Source organism: Mesoplodon bidens, assembly GCF_964165515.1.
Source record: "Mesoplodon bidens genome assembly, chromosome: 7".
Classification (NCBI taxonomy): Eukaryota; Metazoa; Chordata; class Mammalia; order Artiodactyla; family Ziphiidae; genus Mesoplodon; species Mesoplodon bidens.
In genome coordinates this window covers 472,533-492,067 of record NC_138164.1, presented here as the reverse complement: position 1 = coordinate 492,067, position 19,535 = coordinate 472,533, and the positions used below count along the sequence as shown (strand labels likewise).

The following is a 19,535-nucleotide window of genomic DNA, read 5'->3' as shown; positions in this document are numbered from 1 at the left end:
CCGCACATGCGGTACCTGCCGCAGAGTCAGGAGAACGGCTCGTCCCCGCGAACCACTTACGGTCAGGGGTGCTGATCGCCCGTTTAGTTATGAGGTCAAGAGCTCCGCTGGACTCCTGCTCCAAGCCCTGCGAGGACACTGGAATGAAATGGGAGAGCGTTATCTCTCCGAAAACCTAAACAGCCCCAGAGACAAAACATTCCAATGAGAAAAAACACTTGCAAACTACACAACACACTTATTGTCCCAAATAAAGTATTCTTTTAAAGAGGTAATTCAGAAAGATACAAATAAATGACAAACATGAGAGACGATGGCCTTTCTCACTGGGATTCAAACAAGTGGAAATGAAAATGAAAAATTTTGCTCAGCAGAGCAAATAAAGCTCAGCAGAGAAAGTGGAAAATTATGAAACCAGTGTTTCTCTGTAGGACCTGGGCTCCCAGGGGCCACGGCAGGGGTGTCACTGAGGGGAACTGGAGATGACAGTTTGACCATCAAAAGGTTAAAGACATTCAGGGGGGTTAACCCTAAAGATCACACACATACAGGACTATATGTTCCAGGATGTTCTTTGTGATGTGACTTGTTTCAAAACGTTGAGAAAACCTACATTTCCAGGAACGGTCAGGTGAGCAGCACGTCATGGCTGCCAAGGCACTGCAGAAGGATGACGAGAAGCCCTCCCCGTGTTGCTGTGGTTGTGGGATTGTGTGCAGGACAGTTACAAAGCCACGCAAACTCCACCACAACTGCATACACAAAACCACACACACACCTCACTGCTACGGCTGGGTCTCCACATCACCCCATTCTCCAGATCCTCCATCATAAACAGGATTGTTTTACTCCCTGTGACCCCAAGTCCCCAAAGTCCCTTGCTTAAAGACAACAAACAGAAATGCTTTGATGGGGAAGGAGAAGGAGGCCCGGGTCTCCAAGAGCCCTGGAGCCGCCTGGTGGACTCACCGCGCTCAGTGGGCTCGCCTGGGCCCTCGGAACACATGGTGAAGGGTGGCAGCCCCACGCTCCGGCCGCGATGTCGGCCGCTCGACTCCACGGCCTTCTTGACGGAATTCAGAATGGCGATGGTGCTCGGCGACATGGCCCTGTTGTCGCAAAGACACCAGTGAAGCACAGAGGCGAGACGCGCCCTCACCCTCCCTCGGGCCCAATCTGCGCCAACACGCGAACAATGCTCACGGTGACCTGGGAGGTGCCTCTAGGGACGTGGTGACTCGGCCCTGCACACCTGGCTTTGGGCACCAGCCTCTTCAGTGGCCCGGTGTCCAGGGACAGAGGTGCAGGCGTGTGGGCAGCATGGGGCCTGGATGTGGATGGCTGGCTGGCGGCGGTGCCCACGGTGCCATTTTCTCGGCCGGCAGGAGCTGGCATTTCCAAACTTGGAACAACCTGTTGCAGAAGAGAAATTAAGACTATGTATCTTCCAACCCTTAACATCAAGAAATGTTTACCCTCTCTGAGCAGTTCCGTGTCAGATCCATGCCCCCGGCAGCTGCCTGGCACAGCACTCACAGGGCTGTCAGGGATTCTGGGAGAGCAGCTCACCCCGAGGGGGCTGCGGGGGAGACCGGGTTCTCTGCCATCAAAGAGCAAGGACCCTCAGCAGGGTCCTCGCTCTCCAGGAACTTGCACGCTCCCCATACTGGGACTCAGTGACTTGCCAGATGGGCGGGGGCGACGGAGAGAAGGCCCTTGGCGATACTGTCCACGGGACACGGGAACACTGAGCCACCCTCCGGCCTCTAGCCACCCCAGGGCCTCGCTCAGACGACCGCGCTCACATGTGCATGCTGGGACATGCTGGGGAGGCGGGTGGCACGGAGCAGATGGAGAGGGGCCGCCCACCCACCTGCCCGGCCTGCGCCCCCTGGGCGCTCGCGGCCGCCCTGTCCTCATCGGCCTGCCTCGCCAGCTCCTGTTCCTCGGCCAGCTGCTCCTGGTACCGTTTCATGTCGTACTCGAGCTCTGAGGCCAGTTGCTTGTCAACCGCGAAGAAATCCTTGATTTCGTCTCGGTAATCCTGCATCACCTCCTAAAACAGACCCAAGGCATCCGTGAGCATTCTCTTGAATAAGTGAATGAGCTCTCCCACATGACGTCTTCAAAAACAGGAACGTGCTGAGGCCAGGCGGTTTCCACTACGTCGACCGACGAGTGAACCTGACGGTATTTCCCCAGGAAGTGCCGGCTGCACTGTACTGACCACACGAGCAGGGGCCTGAGCCCCTGGACGCTTCCCGCGTATCTGCCAGGTAACCCGGAATCCCACATTCTTAGCCTAAAGCAGCCCGTCACAGGGCACAGAACTGCCCTGACAGCTGGATGGGGGTGGAGGTGTATCTGGGCAGCCTGGCTCGGCTCTGGGTCACCACCAGTTCAAAGGGTCTTGTGGTGCCACGAGGCAGCCCTTCAGGAATCCCAGCCAGAGGTTGTGGAGCGGGCAACACAGTGTCCTGACTGGAGCCGGCCACAGGGAGCTGTCCACACTGGCTTTCTCAGGGGATGCAGCTGCGGCTCGGAGCCATGTGTACATCCTGACAGAGGCTGTGAGCACATCAGGGAGAGGACGCTCTCAGGTCTTAAGGACGGATGCCAGGACCCAGCCTCTCTGCCTTAAGGAAGAAACCATTTTCCCTAACATGTTGGAGGGAGAAAAGATCTACTGTGGCCCCAACCATTAGGGGATGAGACCCGCCCAGTCCTCCAGCCGCCCCAGGGCTCCCAGATGGAGGAGAGGACGGCGGGAGCTGCTCCGATGGGGTCCACACGAAGCCATGGCACCCTCCTCGGTTAAAGCCGTGTGGCCGTGCTCGGTGTGCACTCAGAAACGGGGACTTACTTTCCTCACGTGTTTAAAGAGTCTACCTAGAACCTAAGCTCTTTTTATTCCTCTCTGAGGTTTAGCAGGGCAAGAAAAACATGAGTGACCTGAAGTCCTCATTTTCTCCACAGTCAGCCTGTCTTTCCCACCTTCACTTCTGTAGAATAAAGAGATATTTGAAAAATCATTCAATCTAATTCTTTCAGAGCCCTTTGTGGAAAAAAATGATGCTTAGCATTTTTTGAGGAAGAAAATAGCCTAGTGTAAACAAAAAGGAAAAAAATGCTGCATTTCTTTCTAATTGAAAGATTCTGCAGAGAGGCCTGAGGGCTCATGTACGTCCGCTCTGCATGTACACGTGCCCCCCTGCGTAGACCAGGGTCAGGACGCCCCAAAGCCACTGCTCTGGGCACCATCTCCCGACTGGGAACCCAGAGACAGCGTTGGAGGTAAGAGTCCTGAATTAAACGATGAGCATTTTCCACTTTATCCCACGCGAGTGAACTAAGACGAGGGCTCTGCTTGTGGCCGCAGCTGAGAAGCTTCAAAACTGAATGTAATTGTCAGCAAGGACACAGACTCAACTGCCCGAAAAAGGCAGGACCAGCTTCTGAGGAACCTGCGGAGTCAATGTGTCTTTCCCCCCGTCAAAGGCCGGCCTGGGGCACAGCTCCGAGCCCGGATGCACCCACGGTCAGGACTGCGGGACATCCTGAGTAACCAACGGGGGCGTAGCACCAACCACAAATCCCAAGGCCATCTTTACCCTGAGATAGTGCATGAGTTCCCGCAGAGCTGGGATCTTATTCTTCTCTAGTACAGACTTCAGGGAGATGATAATTGGAATAATATTTTCTATGAAATTCCTCTTCTGAACCTGTGGTAACACAAACAAAGACTGTTTGAGATGCACAAAGTTCTGAAAGACAAAGACTTTCCCTCAGCCTAATTCTGCCTGCGTGGCCGATCTCATACACGACCTAAGTTTACTTTTTATTTTTGATATGATTCTTGGGATTGGAGAGGAACGCCACCTCAGCCGGGGAGACTGTAAAACCATTACCTCAAAATGCTAAGAGGGCTTTGTAAAGCAGGATGCAGACAAGTACTATTCTTATTTCTAAACAAGAAAAAGAAACTAGAAATACAGTTAACCCTTGATCAACCCCGGTCTGTAAGTTACAGAGATTTTCAACTACGTGGGAAGGGCGGGGTGTCGGTGCCCCAGCCCCTACACCGCTTAAGGGACAACTGAATGAAGAACTTGACACAAGCTCCAAACCTCCCCACAACCCACCACGGACCCCTGGCTCCTCGCTGGGTCCCTCCTTTCAACATCCTCCCTGGGACTGGGGACATCCACGTGCCTACAGGTGGGAGGGTGACGCGGGAGGGGCCAGGCCTGGAGACACTTTGCGTGTCCCCCTCTGTAACTCTGCACACATTTAGAATGTGCTGGGTATTTACACAGTGCCTTCACAGTCTTCACCAAGAACAACCACAAAGGTCTGCACTAAATCTCTTAGAATTAAAAATAACTCATTACAGTAGCCCACATATCCAAGACTATCATTCTGAATCTGAAAATTATTCTTTTTCTCATTTAAAGTCACTAGTATATGTTCCTTACTTGTAATCCACTCATTTCTAAAGAGTTCTTGAAACAGGAGGGCAAAGACTAAAGGAATAAATAATTTAATAAAGATGAGTCTGAGCAGAGGCTAAGTATAGGGATAGCCTTAAAAAATGGCTTAAATGCATTCACTCCACAAATATCATCCAACACCTTCTCTCTTCCAGACACAAGGCTAACCTCCAAGGCTACAGAAATGAGGCCAAGATCTCTTGCCTTCAAGTTACTTCTAGGCCAGGCTGTGCATTACAACGTGTGGCCAGGTGACGAGTGGCAGGTGTTAAGGGACTTTGGAAGAGGGAAGGAGCAGGGCGGGGTGTGTATCAGGGAAAACCTTTGGGACGTGTAGGGACTGGGTGGCAGCAGGGGAGGACGGGGTGGGACAGGCACCTTGGGCAGAAGCGGCAGCACGCAAAGGCACAGGGCAGGAGAGCACATCTCCAGGGAGGCCGAGAGTCAGCGGACTGGAGGGATGGGACGAGGCGCGGAGGGAAGGGCATGCTGTGCACACAGGAGTTCTGTGTGCCTTGAAGAAGAATTGGGAATTTATCCAGAAGGTGACAGGAAGCCACCAACCCACTTATTAAAGATATCATTGATGAGGTGTAACTTACATACCACAACATTTACCCGTGTTATGTGAACAGATGAACGCGTTTTGGCACAAGTATATGCTGAGTAACCAAAACTGCATCTAGATAATCCCCCATGATCCATGGCCCCAAAAGTGCCCTGCTCCCCCTCTGCCTCAGTCTATTTAAAGCAGGAGAATAAAATGATCCAATTTGCACTTAAGAAAGATTACCCTGGCAGCAAGGTGGTGCACAGCCCAGAACAAAAAGAAACAAGAGATGGAAATGGTACAGGTTAAATAAATGCGGAGCTAGTGGGAACGTGAGACAGATAAATTTGTGGGATGAATGAACAGGACCTGGGTACACACTGGATGTGACCAAAGTCCACTCCTTTGGGCTCAGAAGGCTTCAGGGCTCAGGTGGCAATGCAGGCTCGGTACCAGAACCTGGGCCTGGTGAGCACCACAGCTGTTGTTCGAATCCCAATCCTCGCACGCACTGGCCAAGCAGCGCTCTGTGCCTGGCCTGCCAGACTCAGGCTCCCTCTAGGGTAACTTGGCAGATAAAGGTGCCCTTCTCCACAACAGAGCCCCTGGGAACCATGATGAGAGAGACACGTAGGAGGAAGGAGAGATGACCGATTCTGCCTGAGATGCCCGCAGCACAGCCAGGCCACAGGCTTGCAGGTCCAGGCTTGCGGGAGCCGCTGGAGCCACAGGCGCAGGTGGAGAGCAGCACCCCCCAGGTGAGCGTTGAGGCCGCTGGGAAGAATGGGGCGGGGCCTTGACAGACACCCAGGACTCGGGGCAGGGGGCGCACAGGCCCCTTTAGGGAGCAGCACACTCACCTGGGAGATGAGCTTCTTCTGTGCCTCCTGCATGACCACGTTGGCCAGGGCCAGGTCCTCCTCCTCCACGAGCTGGTCCTTGTCTGGTTTAGCCCTCATCGCCAGCAGCTTGATCTCCTTTGAGCTGAGCACCTCGAACGTGTCCGAAAGCAGCTCGCTGGCTTCCATGTCCAGGGGCAGGACGCCGTCGGCAAAGCACGCTGGAGGAAGCAGAGATGGGCTTCTGAGAGACGCTGCCGGGGACGGGGCAGGGGGGGATGCACAGCCGGTGGTCCGTCGGTCTGTACGGCACAGCTGACAGCCAAGGACATAACGGGCCCCTGGCTGCAGGGCAGCTGGGTCCTTCACACACGTCTCAACCCCCACACCGGCCAGTCCTACCCAGGATGCTCAGGCAGATTTTGGAAGTGATGTTGAACCGCTGCTCGTCTGTGAAGTGCTCCAGGAGGAACTTGTAGATTTTCATCCGCTTCTCCTTGTTTGTCTTCCCCTTCAGTGAGAACAGCCGCTTCTCTCTAGGGCAGAACAGGACCCTCTGAGCACTGCCCGTGGGCGAGGCCGAGAGGAATTCACTTCCAACGGCAGCTGGAGCCACCCGCACGCCCAGGAGGTGATGCTGCCCGTCTCCCCGCACCCCGCCCCAGCCGCGCTGACCTCTCCGACTGGGGGAACCTGTTGTACTTCTCATGCTTCTCGTAGCTGCTGAAGTGGAAGATGCACTCGATGAAGTGCTGGAAAAACATGGCAGGGTTCCTCTTCAGCAGAAGGTGGGCCAGGCAGAACTTCCCAGTGCTGCGGAGAAGGGGACAGGGTACCGTGTGCTACTGGGAGACAGCCTCTAAGTCACACCAAGACCCTGCAACAGAGGGGACCGTGGAGAGGGTGGGCGACAGCTGCACTCCCGTCACTCGGCTCCTTGGCCCACCCTGCCCTGTGAACCCAGGTCTCACCACCAGCTCTCCCTGCAAAGCTCACAGGCCGCTGTCACTCAGCTACACCTCACACGCAGGACTCCCCACTCCCGCCCCGTTAAAACCGCTCCTTCAGGTGGACCCACTGGCTACGACCACCGGGAGTGAACGTCACCCTCCCACCCCAACTTGAACTCTGAACCTTCTTGAGCACTGGGATTAAGCACAAGAGCAGGTTAGTTCGGGTCAGCAGGACAAGGACCTGCCACAGGCAGCAACCGCTCGACCCAGGATGCAGAGGGACACGTAGGGCCCAGCGCCCACAACCCCAAAGCAGGCACACGCGGACAGGCGAGCGAACACCCAGGCCTGACTTCCGCTTGGGGGTCAACCCGAGGCAGTGGAGGCTGGCTCTGATCCGGTCACACCGGCCAGGCCAATCTGTTCAAGCTCAGTGGAACTTCCACCCTACAGAAGCCCCGCCGCTCTTGGGGGGAGGAGCAGCAACAAGCACAGTCTGAGCACTCTGCTCTTGGCCTTGGGACGCGCGGACGCCAGGAGAGCCCCTTCCCCCGATGCTCTCCTCCAAGCTAAGAATAACATCAGTCTGTTCACAGCACACACACACCCACTACGAGTCAGAGGAGGCAGGTCAGAGATCGCGACAGTGACGTGACCTGCTGCCAACAGCAACCCTCTGACTGTTCACCCTGACGCCCTGCAACCACAGAACAGCGAAAACTCTACCACCAAAGGGAATTCCCCGGGGAGGAGGCCTGAGCGCCGTTAAGCGCCCTCGGTCCACTCCACACAAACCTGCTCAGCCTCTTAGAGCAGGCTGGAGGCAGAGGCCACAGGACCAGAGAACGGGCTTTCCTGACAAGGTTACTCTGCTAAACCAGCAGTGACCACGCATGAAGAAAACCACTAAATAAGCAAAAACATCCCCCAGGAAACAACCTGACTTCACCCCTGAGGTATCTGATGACAGTTAACCCTTCACGGGTTAACTTCCAGGGTTTTCATAGCTGCCAGCCTTGGAAGTCATTCCTATGAATACGTACAACCAGACGGAATCCAGCGATGCTTCTGCGCGAAGACGGGCTGCTTTAGGCTCGTCCACGTGATGTCAAATGCTCATCTACGCACTTCAGGTCAAGAACATGTACAGGTGGTGACTGACGGGCAAGCACCCTGGTGAATAACCAGCTTAAACAACTGTACAAATAAATTCCACAGCTTAGGGACTTCCCTGGTGGCACAGTAGTTAAGAATCCACCTGCCAATGCAGGGGACACGGGTTCAAGCCCTGGTCTGGGAAGATCCCACATGCCGTGGAGCGACTAAGCTCGTGCGCCACAACTACTGAGCCTGCACTCTAGAGCCCACTAGCCACAACTACTGAGCCCGAGTGCCACAACTACTGAAGCCCATGTGTCTAGAGCCTGTGCTCCACAACGAGAAGCCACCACAATGAGAAGCCTGCGCATGGCAAGGAAAAGTAGCCCCTGCTTGCCACGACTAGAGAAAGCCCGCGGGCAGCAACAAAGACCCAACGCAGCCATTAAAAAAAAAAAAAAAAAATTCCACAGTTTAACATAAATTATGCAAAGGAGGATTTGGACACTGGGGCTGAAATCAAGTCCAGGAGCTAGGTGTCACGAGAACAGGTGCACGGGTCAGCGGTAAAATCCAGCACGAATCCTGCTGCTGCACAGTGACTGGGACCCACAAGACAAGATTCAGCTTTGACTGCATTAAGACTCACAGATCCCCCTCCAGCTTGACCAACTGGGCAAGAGGGACGGTTTTTTTAGTTTGTCAGCTGACAAAAGAAACCAGCATCCTAATGATGCCTCCTGGGGCCGGCACCCTTTCTCGCTCTCCTCGCCCTGCAGGACAGTTAATGGGGACCACACACAACAAACCACCAAGTTGGGGACACTGCAGATTTCACACGGCAGGAAGCGTCTCATACGTAAAACAGAATGAAAGGCCAGCTAATCCCGAGTAATACTAAGAATCCAAGTCTCGGTTTCAATCAGCCCAATGAGGCCACAAGAGAAGAGCCGTCTGGTCACTTCCTTTTTTAGATTAAAAAAATATATATATTTATTTGGCCGCGCCGGGTCTTAGATGCAGCACGCGGGATCTTTTAGTCGCAGCATGTGAGCTCTTAGACATGCATGTGGGATCTGGTTCTCTGACCAGGGATCGAACCCGGGACCCCTGCATTGTGAGCTTGGAGTCTTAACCACTGGACCACCAGGGAAGTCCCTCCTCTTTTAGATTTAACAAGAATCATAAAAATCCCACTTCTTTCAGATGTCTTCCCGAGCAAATGCTACTCTGAAGCAGGCATCTGCTCAGCGAAGGCCGCTGTGGATAGACTCATGGTCCTGATTCGGCCGTTCTCAGACTGGCACGGGGGCTCAGACCCATCCATACCAGGATCAATTCCCTGCATCCACGCTGACTTTGACCCACGCCCCCTCGCTCCCCGGCCCTCATCACCATCACCCTGGGCTCGCTTCCCTGGTCTTTTCCCGCCTGCCACCTTCCCGTTGTATGCTCTGTGGTCCTGGTTCCACAACGTGCCGGCTGCTTCCCACTCTGTCCCTCCTCTTCATAAACAAGCGGGCTGTCCTCCAAGGGCCCACAGTCCAGGCATGAGGACCACACTCCCCCCACACGTTCATTCATTCACTCACCAAACGTCCACTGAGTGTCTCCTCAGTTTCAGATGCGAGGGGTACAGCAGTAAACAAAACCACCCCTGCCTCTCCGGGAAGCCTGTGTTCTACCAGGTGCACAGATGTTATGGGAACCGTACAGAATGTGTGGCCAAAAGTGGTCTGAAGCAAAAGCTGGCTGGGGGAGGACGTGCGGGAGGGGGAGAGGGCAGGCTGCTGGTGAGAAACCACGTCCTCCACCAGGCTCACGTGAGGCTCGGCCTTTCCTCTGGACGCTCCTGCCACGTGCCTGTTTTGACTGCTCGGTAAGTACTTCCTGGTTTTCTCCATTCCAAACCCCAACATCGCTGCTATGGTCTGAATCCCAGTTTGTATCCCCCGAATTCCTATGTTGGAAACCGAGCCCCCGAGGGGGTGGTGTTAGGAGGAGGGCCTTTGGGAGGTGACTGGGTCACGAGGGCAGAGCTCTCACCGACGGGGTGCGCGTCTTATAAACGAAGCCCGAGTCCCTCCTTCCCTTCCGCTGCCTGAGAACACGGTGCCGTGAGGACAGGGTGAGAGGTCTGCTCTCTGGAAGCGCCTCACCTCACACTCTCCACCTCCAAATGCGGAGGGGCAGTTCCTGCTGTTTATCGGCTGCCCAGTCTGTGGGACTTGTTCTAACAGCCCAGAAGGCCTGGGACAATCTCTCAGAGCCCTTTCAGTGTCCACACAGCCTCCTGGTCCCCCGGCTTCATCGACTCAGGGACCGCCCCCCACCAGGACTGTGTGTCACAACGCCGGAGCCCCCACTTCTGAGGTCCGACAACCCACCCTCACCTGCCGACCCATGCAGCTTTCTGACTCCCTCACCCCCTCACGTGTGAAGCCCTCTGGATCCTCAATTCCTCCTTTTTCTCCCAAACCAAGCCAACTATGCCTTACTTCCTTCTCTATCTCCATGGCCCATCACTGTAGTCACCATCTTGCCCTAAACCCCTCCGGCCCCTGCCTTATTGCAGGCCCAGAGCTTCTGCCCAGCTCTCCTGAAACAGCCCAGCTGCCACCTGGCCATCACCCAGACTGCTGTGCTACACGGGCACCACCTAGTGGACACACGAGGAAACAGGTCATACAATTCTGTAGTCCTCATATTGGGGGTTTACAGGACCAATTAAAAATGTTGTGCAAGGAAACCATAATTCGAAAAGATACATGCACCCCACTGTTCATTGCAACACTAGTCACAATAGCCAAGACATGGAAGCAACCTAAATATCCATGGACAGAGCAATGGACGAAGAAGATGTGGTACATATATACAATGGAATATTACTCAGCCACGAAAAAGAATGAAATAACGCTATTTGCAGCAATATGCATGGACCTAGAGACTGTCATACTGACTGAAGTAAGCCAGACAGAGAAAGACAAATATCATGATATCACTTACAGGTGGAACCAAAAGAAAAATGGTACAAATGAATTTACAAAACAGAAAGGGTCACAGATGTAGAAAACAAACTTATGGTTACCAAGGGGGAAAACAAGGGGAGGGGTAAACTGGGAGATTGGGCTTCACATACACATACTACTATATATAAAATAGATAACTATTAAGGATCTCTATAGCACAGGAACTCTACTCAATACTCGCTAATGACCTATAGGGGAAAAGAATCTAAAAAAGAGTGGATATACATATATGTGTAACTGATTCGCTTTGCTGTACAGCAGAAACTAACACAACATTGTAAATCAACTATACTCCAATAAAAATTAATTTTAAAAATGTCATGCAATTTTGTTCATGCCAGAATTGCCAGGAAATCGACCACCTGGACCAAAAAAAAATTCACAGGGCTCTGCCGCTATATAGTCTCTTGGGAAGAGCTGTCTTAGCAGACACACATGGAAAAATTAATGTGTTTAAAGTAAGCAGATAGGCCTGACCTTTGGCCTAAAAATAGAGGACAGATTTAGTTTTTCAAAGCTTTTCAAATCATGCTCCACATTTTTACCATGGTTCAAACAAATCCAGAAAGCAGGGATAAAATGGAAAGATTTAACGGGGAGGGATAAAATGCTACCAGAAGTACTGGTTTTCTCACTACGGTGGAGATGTCTGCCTGTCCTAGTTTCCTTCTGACGCACGCTCTCATCACCTGTGGAACAGGCCCTGCATGTGGTCTACCGAGCGAACAAGGCCGTAACATACACGTGGAGGAGCTGACGCAAGGGGAAGACACCGACGTGCAGGTTAAACACCCACCCTCCCCTCCCGGGTGTGTCCTCCCAAAGCCCCCCAGTACTGGTGCTCCTGCCTGCTCCTGGGCCGCATGTGGCACACGGGCTGCAGGGCTGGCCTGGGGCAGAGGGGGAAGGTGAGAGGGCACAGCATAGCTAGCTGCCCCATCCCTTTCCCAAATATACACAGAAAAAGAAAGCATAGCAGCCTTAGCTTTTTCCTCTCTGACTCTAGACATGCTAATTAGGATGTTAACCTTCTACCAGTTTACTGCGTAAAATGTTTCTCCTTGGAAAAATATACCCAAAGGAAACCAAACAGAAATCCTTCCGTGGAACTAGAGTAAACCACTGGTGACCATATTTAGAACCAGAGGGACCCATTACTATATGCTATTTATAGTTAATGAATCTGTAAAGACCTCTTCCCAACTGTGGTAGCTTCTGCCATGCATTCAACATTCTATTTTCCAACTGCAGACTTGCTTTAAAAAGAATTACTCATATAATATAATCAAGGTTAGCAAATTCTGTGAGATCATTTCTAAACCCCTTGAAAATAAATCTTTAATTATAGAAGGGGAAGAATTAACAGTGGCAAGGCAGTCCCCCTGCCTTCCAATTCTTGGGAAATACCCATTTCCAAGGAGCCTTGTAAACTACACACTATGATTTCACACTGAGCAATTGTGTTAATCCCTAGAATTTCTTCCTTACAGTTTCTGCACTTAGAAGAAAGTCTGAACTCTTACTATACTGGCCTAGAAGTCAACAGTTACCAGCTTCTGCTCTTGACAGCTGACCACGACAGAGGCTCACACTGCTCTTCACTCCCCCGTTTGGAAGAAAAAAGTGTCAGCAAATGTGGTCAGTGCTGGGATTATTCGATGGTCAATCTGCACAAGGGCTTCTTTGTTTTTTGTTTTTAAACTTATGTGAAAACTAAAGCTTTGTTACACAGCTTAGTATTTTAAAAATCGGCTAATTTTCTGGCAACTGCCAAAAGCTCACTAAATCCTAAATAACGCAATTCTAAACCAATTTTAAAGAAAAAGAGATCTTTTCCAGAAACTAGGCCAATCACTCGGCTGGCTGGCGTGAGGAAAAAGACTCACCTGGCGATGTCTGGGTGCGGGTCCACCAGCGTGCTGACGAACCGGAAGAACAGGGAGCCCTTCCACTTCACGAAGTCCTCCTGCTCGAGAGAACGAAGGCTCATGCTTAAAGGGGCCTCAGCACACAGCCCTCTGTCCCTGGGGCTGTGGGCGCTCATATGGGAGAGTGTGGGCAGGAGAGCCCGACCGTGACTCAGCGCCCCTGCCTGCAGGGAGGCGGCTGCACCCCGCACGAGACAGTGAGGGCACGGACGCATCAGACAGACACACAACTCACTTAAAGATCAAATAGCATTTTCCCCTCACATCAGGCTACACACGCGCTCTCGAGCTCTGTCCACACAGACTTGTCTCTGCAGGCTCTCGGAGCATGTCTGCAAGGTCACCCGGGCAAGCACGAGGGTCCTCATTGTACAAACGACGAAGGTCTGTCTGGGAACACCGACTGTTCACAGAATCGGAACCAGACCTACTCGTCTATACGTGCTTTTCTCTACGTGCTGTTTACTTGTGAAAACAAACTTCACCCTGCACAACGGGATCTCTGAACAAACACCCAGAAGGAATATTAGGAAGTAATCATCTGTTTAAACGTCTGATCAGAACGTCAGAAGAGTGGTATGTGAAAGTGCACGTGAGCAAATACCTGTGCCTCCCCTACAGTGCAGCCCGACTCCTACCCTGCTCAGACCCCCGAACAGGAGCAGCCGGCCAGGCGAGCCCTCATGCGCACCTGCAGGAGGTTAGTGAGCAAGAAGAGTGTCTGCTTGCGGATGAAGGGGTCCGAGTCCTTCAGACACACAGAAATGTTGGGGATGTACTTGTCCACCATGACCGTGTACCGGATGCAGAGGTCGCACAGGACAATGACGGCGTTGTTGCGCACGGCCATATCCCCGCACACCTCCAGCTCCCGCACCAGGGCCGGGATGCTCTTCTTTGCAAGATCCTCATGCTGCAAGCACAGCTTCCCTGCCGTCGAGAAAGAAAGACACCCTGACTCTACTCTCAGTCTCTGCCTCACATTTTCTCCAGCTGTATCCTGCTACGGATTTTATTTAATCAAAGTTAAAACTTCACATCAACAATCACAAACAAAAAATCTAAGGCAGACAGACCCATACTAAATATTAAGAAGCGTCAAATACCCCCAGGTTTCATGAGACAGACACTCTGAGATGTTCCTTCACTTCCTTTTAAAGTCAACATCTGAATTTTGGAGTTATCAACTTACCTGGAAAATGACCAATAAAATGTAACCGATGATACGTTTTACTTTTGATTATACACATAATTGATAGAAGCTGAAAAGTTTAATAATGAACTTGAAATTTGAGCTAGGTGAATACATAATTGTGTCATTTATTTCATTTCTTGTTCATAGTTAGAAGAAGGAAAGCTGTTGTTGAGTTTTGTGTTTGTGTTTTTTTTCTGGTCTGGGGAACATTTTGCTCTTATTTACACTTCTGAGATTTTTGAAAAATAACCATTATTACCAAAAATTCATAACTCGTGTTGAGTATACACAATCACAAAGAAAATTCAAAATTTTTTTGCAAATACTGACAGAAGTCGGTCTTAAGATAAACAACAGTGTGAGGTCATGGAAAGTATCAAATAAACTGTCTCTTTTTGTGTGTCAGTGTGTTAGTTTCTGCTTTATAACAAAGGGAATCAGCTATACATATGTATACATGTACCCCCACATCCCCTCCCTCTTGCGTCTCCCTCCCACCCTCCTTATCCCAACTCTCTAGGTCATCGCAAGGCACCGAGCTGATCTCCCTGTGCTATGTGGCTGCTTCCCACTAGCTATCTGGTTTACGTTTGGTAGTGTATATGTCCATGCCACTCTCTCACTTCGTCCCAGCTTACCCTTCCCCCTCCCCATGTCCTCAAGTCCATTCTCTATGCCTGGGTCTTTATCCCTGTCCTGCTCCTAGGTTCTTCAGAACCTTTTTTTTTTTTTTTAAAGATTCCATATATATGTGTTAGCATACACTATTTTTTCTCTTTCTGACTTACTTCACTCTGTATGACAGACTCTAGGTCCATCCACCTCAGTACAAATAACTCAGTTTTGCTTCTTTTTATGGCTGAGTAATATTCCATTGTATATATGTGCCACATCTTCTTTATCCATTCATCTGTCCACGGACACTTAAGTTGCTTCCATGTCCTAGCTATTGTAAATAGAGCTGCAATGAACATTGGGGTGCATGTGTCTTTTTTTTTTCCTGTACGCGCAGGCTCAGCGGCCACGGCTCATGGGCCTCGCTGCTCCGCAGCATGTGGGATCTTCCCAGACCGGGGCACAAACCCGTGTCCCCTGCATCAGCAGGCGGACTCTCAACCACTGCGCCACCAGGGAAGCCCACGTGTGTCTTTTTGAATTATGGTTTTCTCAGGGTATATTCCCAGTAGTGGGATTGCTGGGTTGTATGGTAGTTCTATTTTTAGATTTTTAAGGAACCTCCATACTGTTCTCCATAGTGGCTGTATCAATTTACATTCCCACCAACAGTGCAAGAGGACTCCCTTTTCTCCACACCCTCTCCAGCATTTACTGTTTGTAGATTTTTTGAGATGGCCATTCTGACTGGTGTGAGGTGATACCTCACTGTAGTTTTGATTGCATTTCTCTCATGATTAGTGATGTTGAGCATCCTTTCATGTGTTTGTTGGCAGTCTGTATATCTTCTTTGGAGAAATATCTATTTAGGTCTTCTGCCCATTTTTGGATTGGGTTGTTTTCTTGATATTGAGCTGCATGAGCTGCTCGTAAAGTTTGGAGATTAATCCTTTGTCAGTTGCTTCATTTGCAAATATTTTCTCCCATTCTGAGGGTTGTCTTTTTGTCTTGTTTATGGTTTTCTTTGCTGTGCAAAAGCTTTTAAGTTTCATTAGGTCCCATTTGTTTATTTTTGTTTTTATTTCCATTTCTCTAGAAGGTGGGTCAAAAAGAATCTTACTGGGCTTCCCTGGTGGCGCAGTGGTTGGGAGTCTGCCTGCCGATGCAGGGGACATGGGTTCGTGCCCCGGTCTGGGAAGATCCCACATGCCACAGAGCAGCTGGGCCCGTGAGCCATGGTCGCTGAGCCTGCACGTCCGGAGCCTGTGCTCCACAACGGGAGAGGCCACTACGGTGAGAGGACTGCGTACCGCAAAAAAAAAAAGAATCTTACTGTGATTTATGTCACAGAGTGTTCTGCCTATGCTCTCCTCTAAGATAAACCATCCCTTTATGATGTGAACTGCAAACTTATGTCTTCATTCCCAGAACTTAGTGCAGTGCCTGGCATACAGCTCTTGAAGAACAGACTTCATGGTGCTACATTATGAGTATAAAAAAACCCCACAGGTTTGATGGTAATAAATTAAACAGGGAGTGTCCTGCAGAGCTGGGTGCTCCTACAGTTACCTCCTGAGCTTACAAGCTTATAAATCACAAAGCACACGTGGAGAGGCTGCCCCGTCTCCTTACTCACCCAAGGTGATGACGGCATGTGCTCTGATCACAGAGGGCATGACAGAGCCCTGGAACTGGGAGATGGGCTGGGAGGATGCGGCCTCACTGCCGCCTGGGTCCGACGTGGTCACTACAGGAGGGAAAGGAAGGGAGGAGAGGTCTTGCTGCACTGCTACAGGGCAAACCCAGCCCCCAGGCAGCAGGTGCAGAAGGCACGCCAAGGGCCTTACAATGCTCCGCGCTGGCAGAAGCAGCCAGGATGGACTGCATCAGCAGGAAGGCTCTCTTGTCCACTCTGGCTGGACAGAGCTGGGCTACATCTCCTAAGGTGAAAATGTACTTTACCTGCAAAGAGAATTGGTTTTGCAGTAAGAATAAGGCAAAAGAAAAACGAACTCTAGCTAGGTTAACGCCATGTCAGTGGAGTACTTTTTCTGCCCCCCAAATTAAATGGCTGGGTTTTTTCCCCACAACAACACACAGCCATTGTAAAAATCCAGTCACTGCTTCAACTAGGGTGACTGTATAGGTTTATCATCTATATCTAGATACTCCTGCAAGTCAAAGGGGTGCCATGACAGCAGAGTGGACCTCGGTGCTTCCGGGTAAGTGGGGACACGGAACAGCTGACTTACAATCCCGCCGCCCACAGACACCATCCTTGTTTTTCTGTATGACTTTCTTTTCAAAGTATTTTTATAGTCACAGGGCTTCATGTTTGCTTTTCTCACACACTTGCCAATCACACTAGGTTGAAGTTTGTGATTCTAAATTTCAGTATCAGGCATCCTTTCATGTCAATATATACGATCAATGTGTTTAATGACTGCCTAAATCTGTTAAAACCTCTGAATGTCATCAAGGTTGACCGCACTATTACTATACATTTATGTTGACCTAGTCCCTTCCTGTTTGCATCAGCTCTGATGGACACCTTGGCATCCTGGGACACTGTTCTGCCTCCTCAGAGGGGACGTGCGGGGTGACAGGGCATATAGCCTGTTGCACGCTTTAAACTCACTTCCAAACTGTTCTCCTGCTTTAGCTTACTAGTAAGACTCCTTCCAAAACTTGTGAGAACTTGCTTCCTCAAGCCACCACTACTGTGTCTTTATTAAGGACCTTCAGCTGAACAGTTGATACTTATTTTTTTAATCGTAAAAATACAAGGGTGATGCTAAATAAACAGTAAAATGTTGAATAAAGGCTTTTTAAGAGTAAAAAAGCTAATAATAAGGATGTATGTGTTTAAAAAGACCTGAACACACTGTATCTCAGTGGATTAGCGGCACATTTGAATTATATTTAAAGAGTGAAGTAAACAATATATATAGGGCAAACTTCTCTCTATATTTTGACCAAAAGGTAAATTGTGGTGACATATTTAACAGAAAAAAAATAAATCTTAGCGGGGAAAACTCACTGGTCATAATAAGCGTTTTTCTTAGATTGGGTAGGGAATCCCAGACAAATTAGTGGAGCAAGACCCTCCAGAGAAATCCCGGGTCGGGACCACTCTAAACATCGTGACCTCTGACCCAAAACATCTGGGTTCTCGTGGATCAGGATATTTTTATTACTGAACTGGGCCCGTATTACTGCCTTGGCACAAAGGGTCTTCTCCTCCAACAAATGTGAACACGGCCATCAATCCCCAGGTCCGGGTGCGAGGGGGCGAAGCAGGAATTGGACACAGAAGGAAGTGCTCTACTAAGTTTCAAACAGACGAGGAAAATGACCACTTTAGGCAAAATGATGGCCTAGTCTGAAGGGCATCAAAAAGCAGCTCATGTTTGCCCTTATGGGACAGTGTCAGACGCTGGCATCACAATCACCACGTTCTGTTGACAGTCAGCTACTTGAACCAGAAAACGGGCCCTGCGTTCACTGGCTCAAAGGCACCTCTTCATGGCACAATTTCTAAAGCAGGGTGCATGCCACACAATCTCACTGCTCCCAGGGCAGCAGCTTCTCCAGCTTTCAAATCTCTCATTTGTTTTAGACACGACCTGGGAGCTGTTCTATAGTCTGATATTCAAACAGCTTGCCAGACACATTTTAAAAAAAAACATCAAACCAACAAGCCAAAAGAACAAAGAGGATGCTCACTTTACTCTTTTCTCACCTTATTACTTCTGAGCTCACAACACACACTGTGTTTTCCCTGTCGGATCAGGAATCTCACAGGACCCAACTGGTAGAAGGATTTACCATCATTTTCCCCCAGATGATAAGTATGGGAGAGAAAAATGAATAGGTCACCGATAAAAAATTCTTCTAAAAAAAGAGTAAGCCCCAGGCTAGGAAAATCCTTTTCTTGCTAAGAGTATTGAAAACGCACCTCACACAGCCGTCTACAGGCCCAGCCGACACGAGGAGGAGAGGAGGACACTAAGAGCAGCAGCTACTCACCGCCAGGTCTTCGTTCATCCTCCCGGTCCCGTCCTCCTTCAGAACTATGTCGGAGAGGCAGCGCACACAGGCGGAGAGCACGTCCCCGCACGCCTGCACCAGTAATCCCTGCGGCAAGGCAAAGGCCATCTCTGAAGGGCACCACGCATCCATCAGAATGCCCGCGACACACAACTTGCTCACAAGAAACTCTACGGCCTTCAAATGCATAAACCGCAAGCCATGGAAACCCCAGCCATCATGCTTTTGCATCTTTGCTCTTTTAGCAATCTGGCAACGCGAACTGGCTGAGTGGAATTCACGAAGAACACTTATGTATGCTCTTTGTAATATGCTATATTTACTACAAACATATATATTTATGTATTATCTTTCTTTCTGTTGTTACATTTGCCCTATAAGAGGGAAAGACATCTATTTAGGAAGATCTACTGCCCTAATTTATAAGAGATCTGTAATAGCAGTGCTCCTCCAATAGAGAAAAACATTGCAATTCTTCTGGCATATGTAGATGGTGACTTAACTACTGTAATAAAGAGTATATTTTAAAAACACATAGAATAAAAAAGAACAGTTTTTACCCTCCTGAAATGTATTCATTAGAGAGAAGTTTTCAGAGTCTCTTATTAGTTAAAGTGACCTCAAGGGGGTCCCACCTCCGGCCCACACATCCTCACCACACTTATGGGCCAAGTGAGGAGCTCGGTCACACCCTATAACCTGGAAGGCACTTTCCCCAGGAGGCCGTCCCTACACACCCAGGCTGAGCTGAGTTGCTCCACCCCAGGACCGCCACGTTATCAGACACT

General features: G+C 50.2%; 1 protein-coding gene across 1 annotated transcript in view; it reads right to left on the bottom strand.

The window, feature by feature from the left end:
* NCAPD3 (non-SMC condensin II complex subunit D3) overlaps positions 1 to 19,535 on the bottom strand; it is a 60,407-nt gene that overhangs the window by 3,381 nt on the left and 37,491 nt on the right. The window contains exons 20-32 of the mRNA XM_081239645.1: positions 18,727 to 18,834; positions 16,545 to 16,659; positions 16,334 to 16,444; positions 13,579 to 13,817; positions 12,846 to 12,925; positions 6,555 to 6,692; positions 6,282 to 6,415; positions 5,901 to 6,100; positions 3,612 to 3,722; positions 1,874 to 2,056; positions 1,253 to 1,413; positions 970 to 1,109; positions 61 to 138 (exon numbers count right to left, since the gene is read on the bottom strand). Of these exons, the coding sequence (XP_081095771.1) occupies positions 61 to 138; positions 970 to 1,109; positions 1,253 to 1,413; positions 1,874 to 2,056; positions 3,612 to 3,722; positions 5,901 to 6,100; positions 6,282 to 6,415; positions 6,555 to 6,692; positions 12,846 to 12,925; positions 13,579 to 13,817; positions 16,334 to 16,444; positions 16,545 to 16,659; positions 18,727 to 18,834 (1,798 nt within the window). The remainder of the gene's footprint in view (positions 1 to 60; positions 139 to 969; positions 1,110 to 1,252; positions 1,414 to 1,873; positions 2,057 to 3,611; positions 3,723 to 5,900; positions 6,101 to 6,281; positions 6,416 to 6,554; positions 6,693 to 12,845; positions 12,926 to 13,578; positions 13,818 to 16,333; positions 16,445 to 16,544; positions 16,660 to 18,726; positions 18,835 to 19,535) is intronic.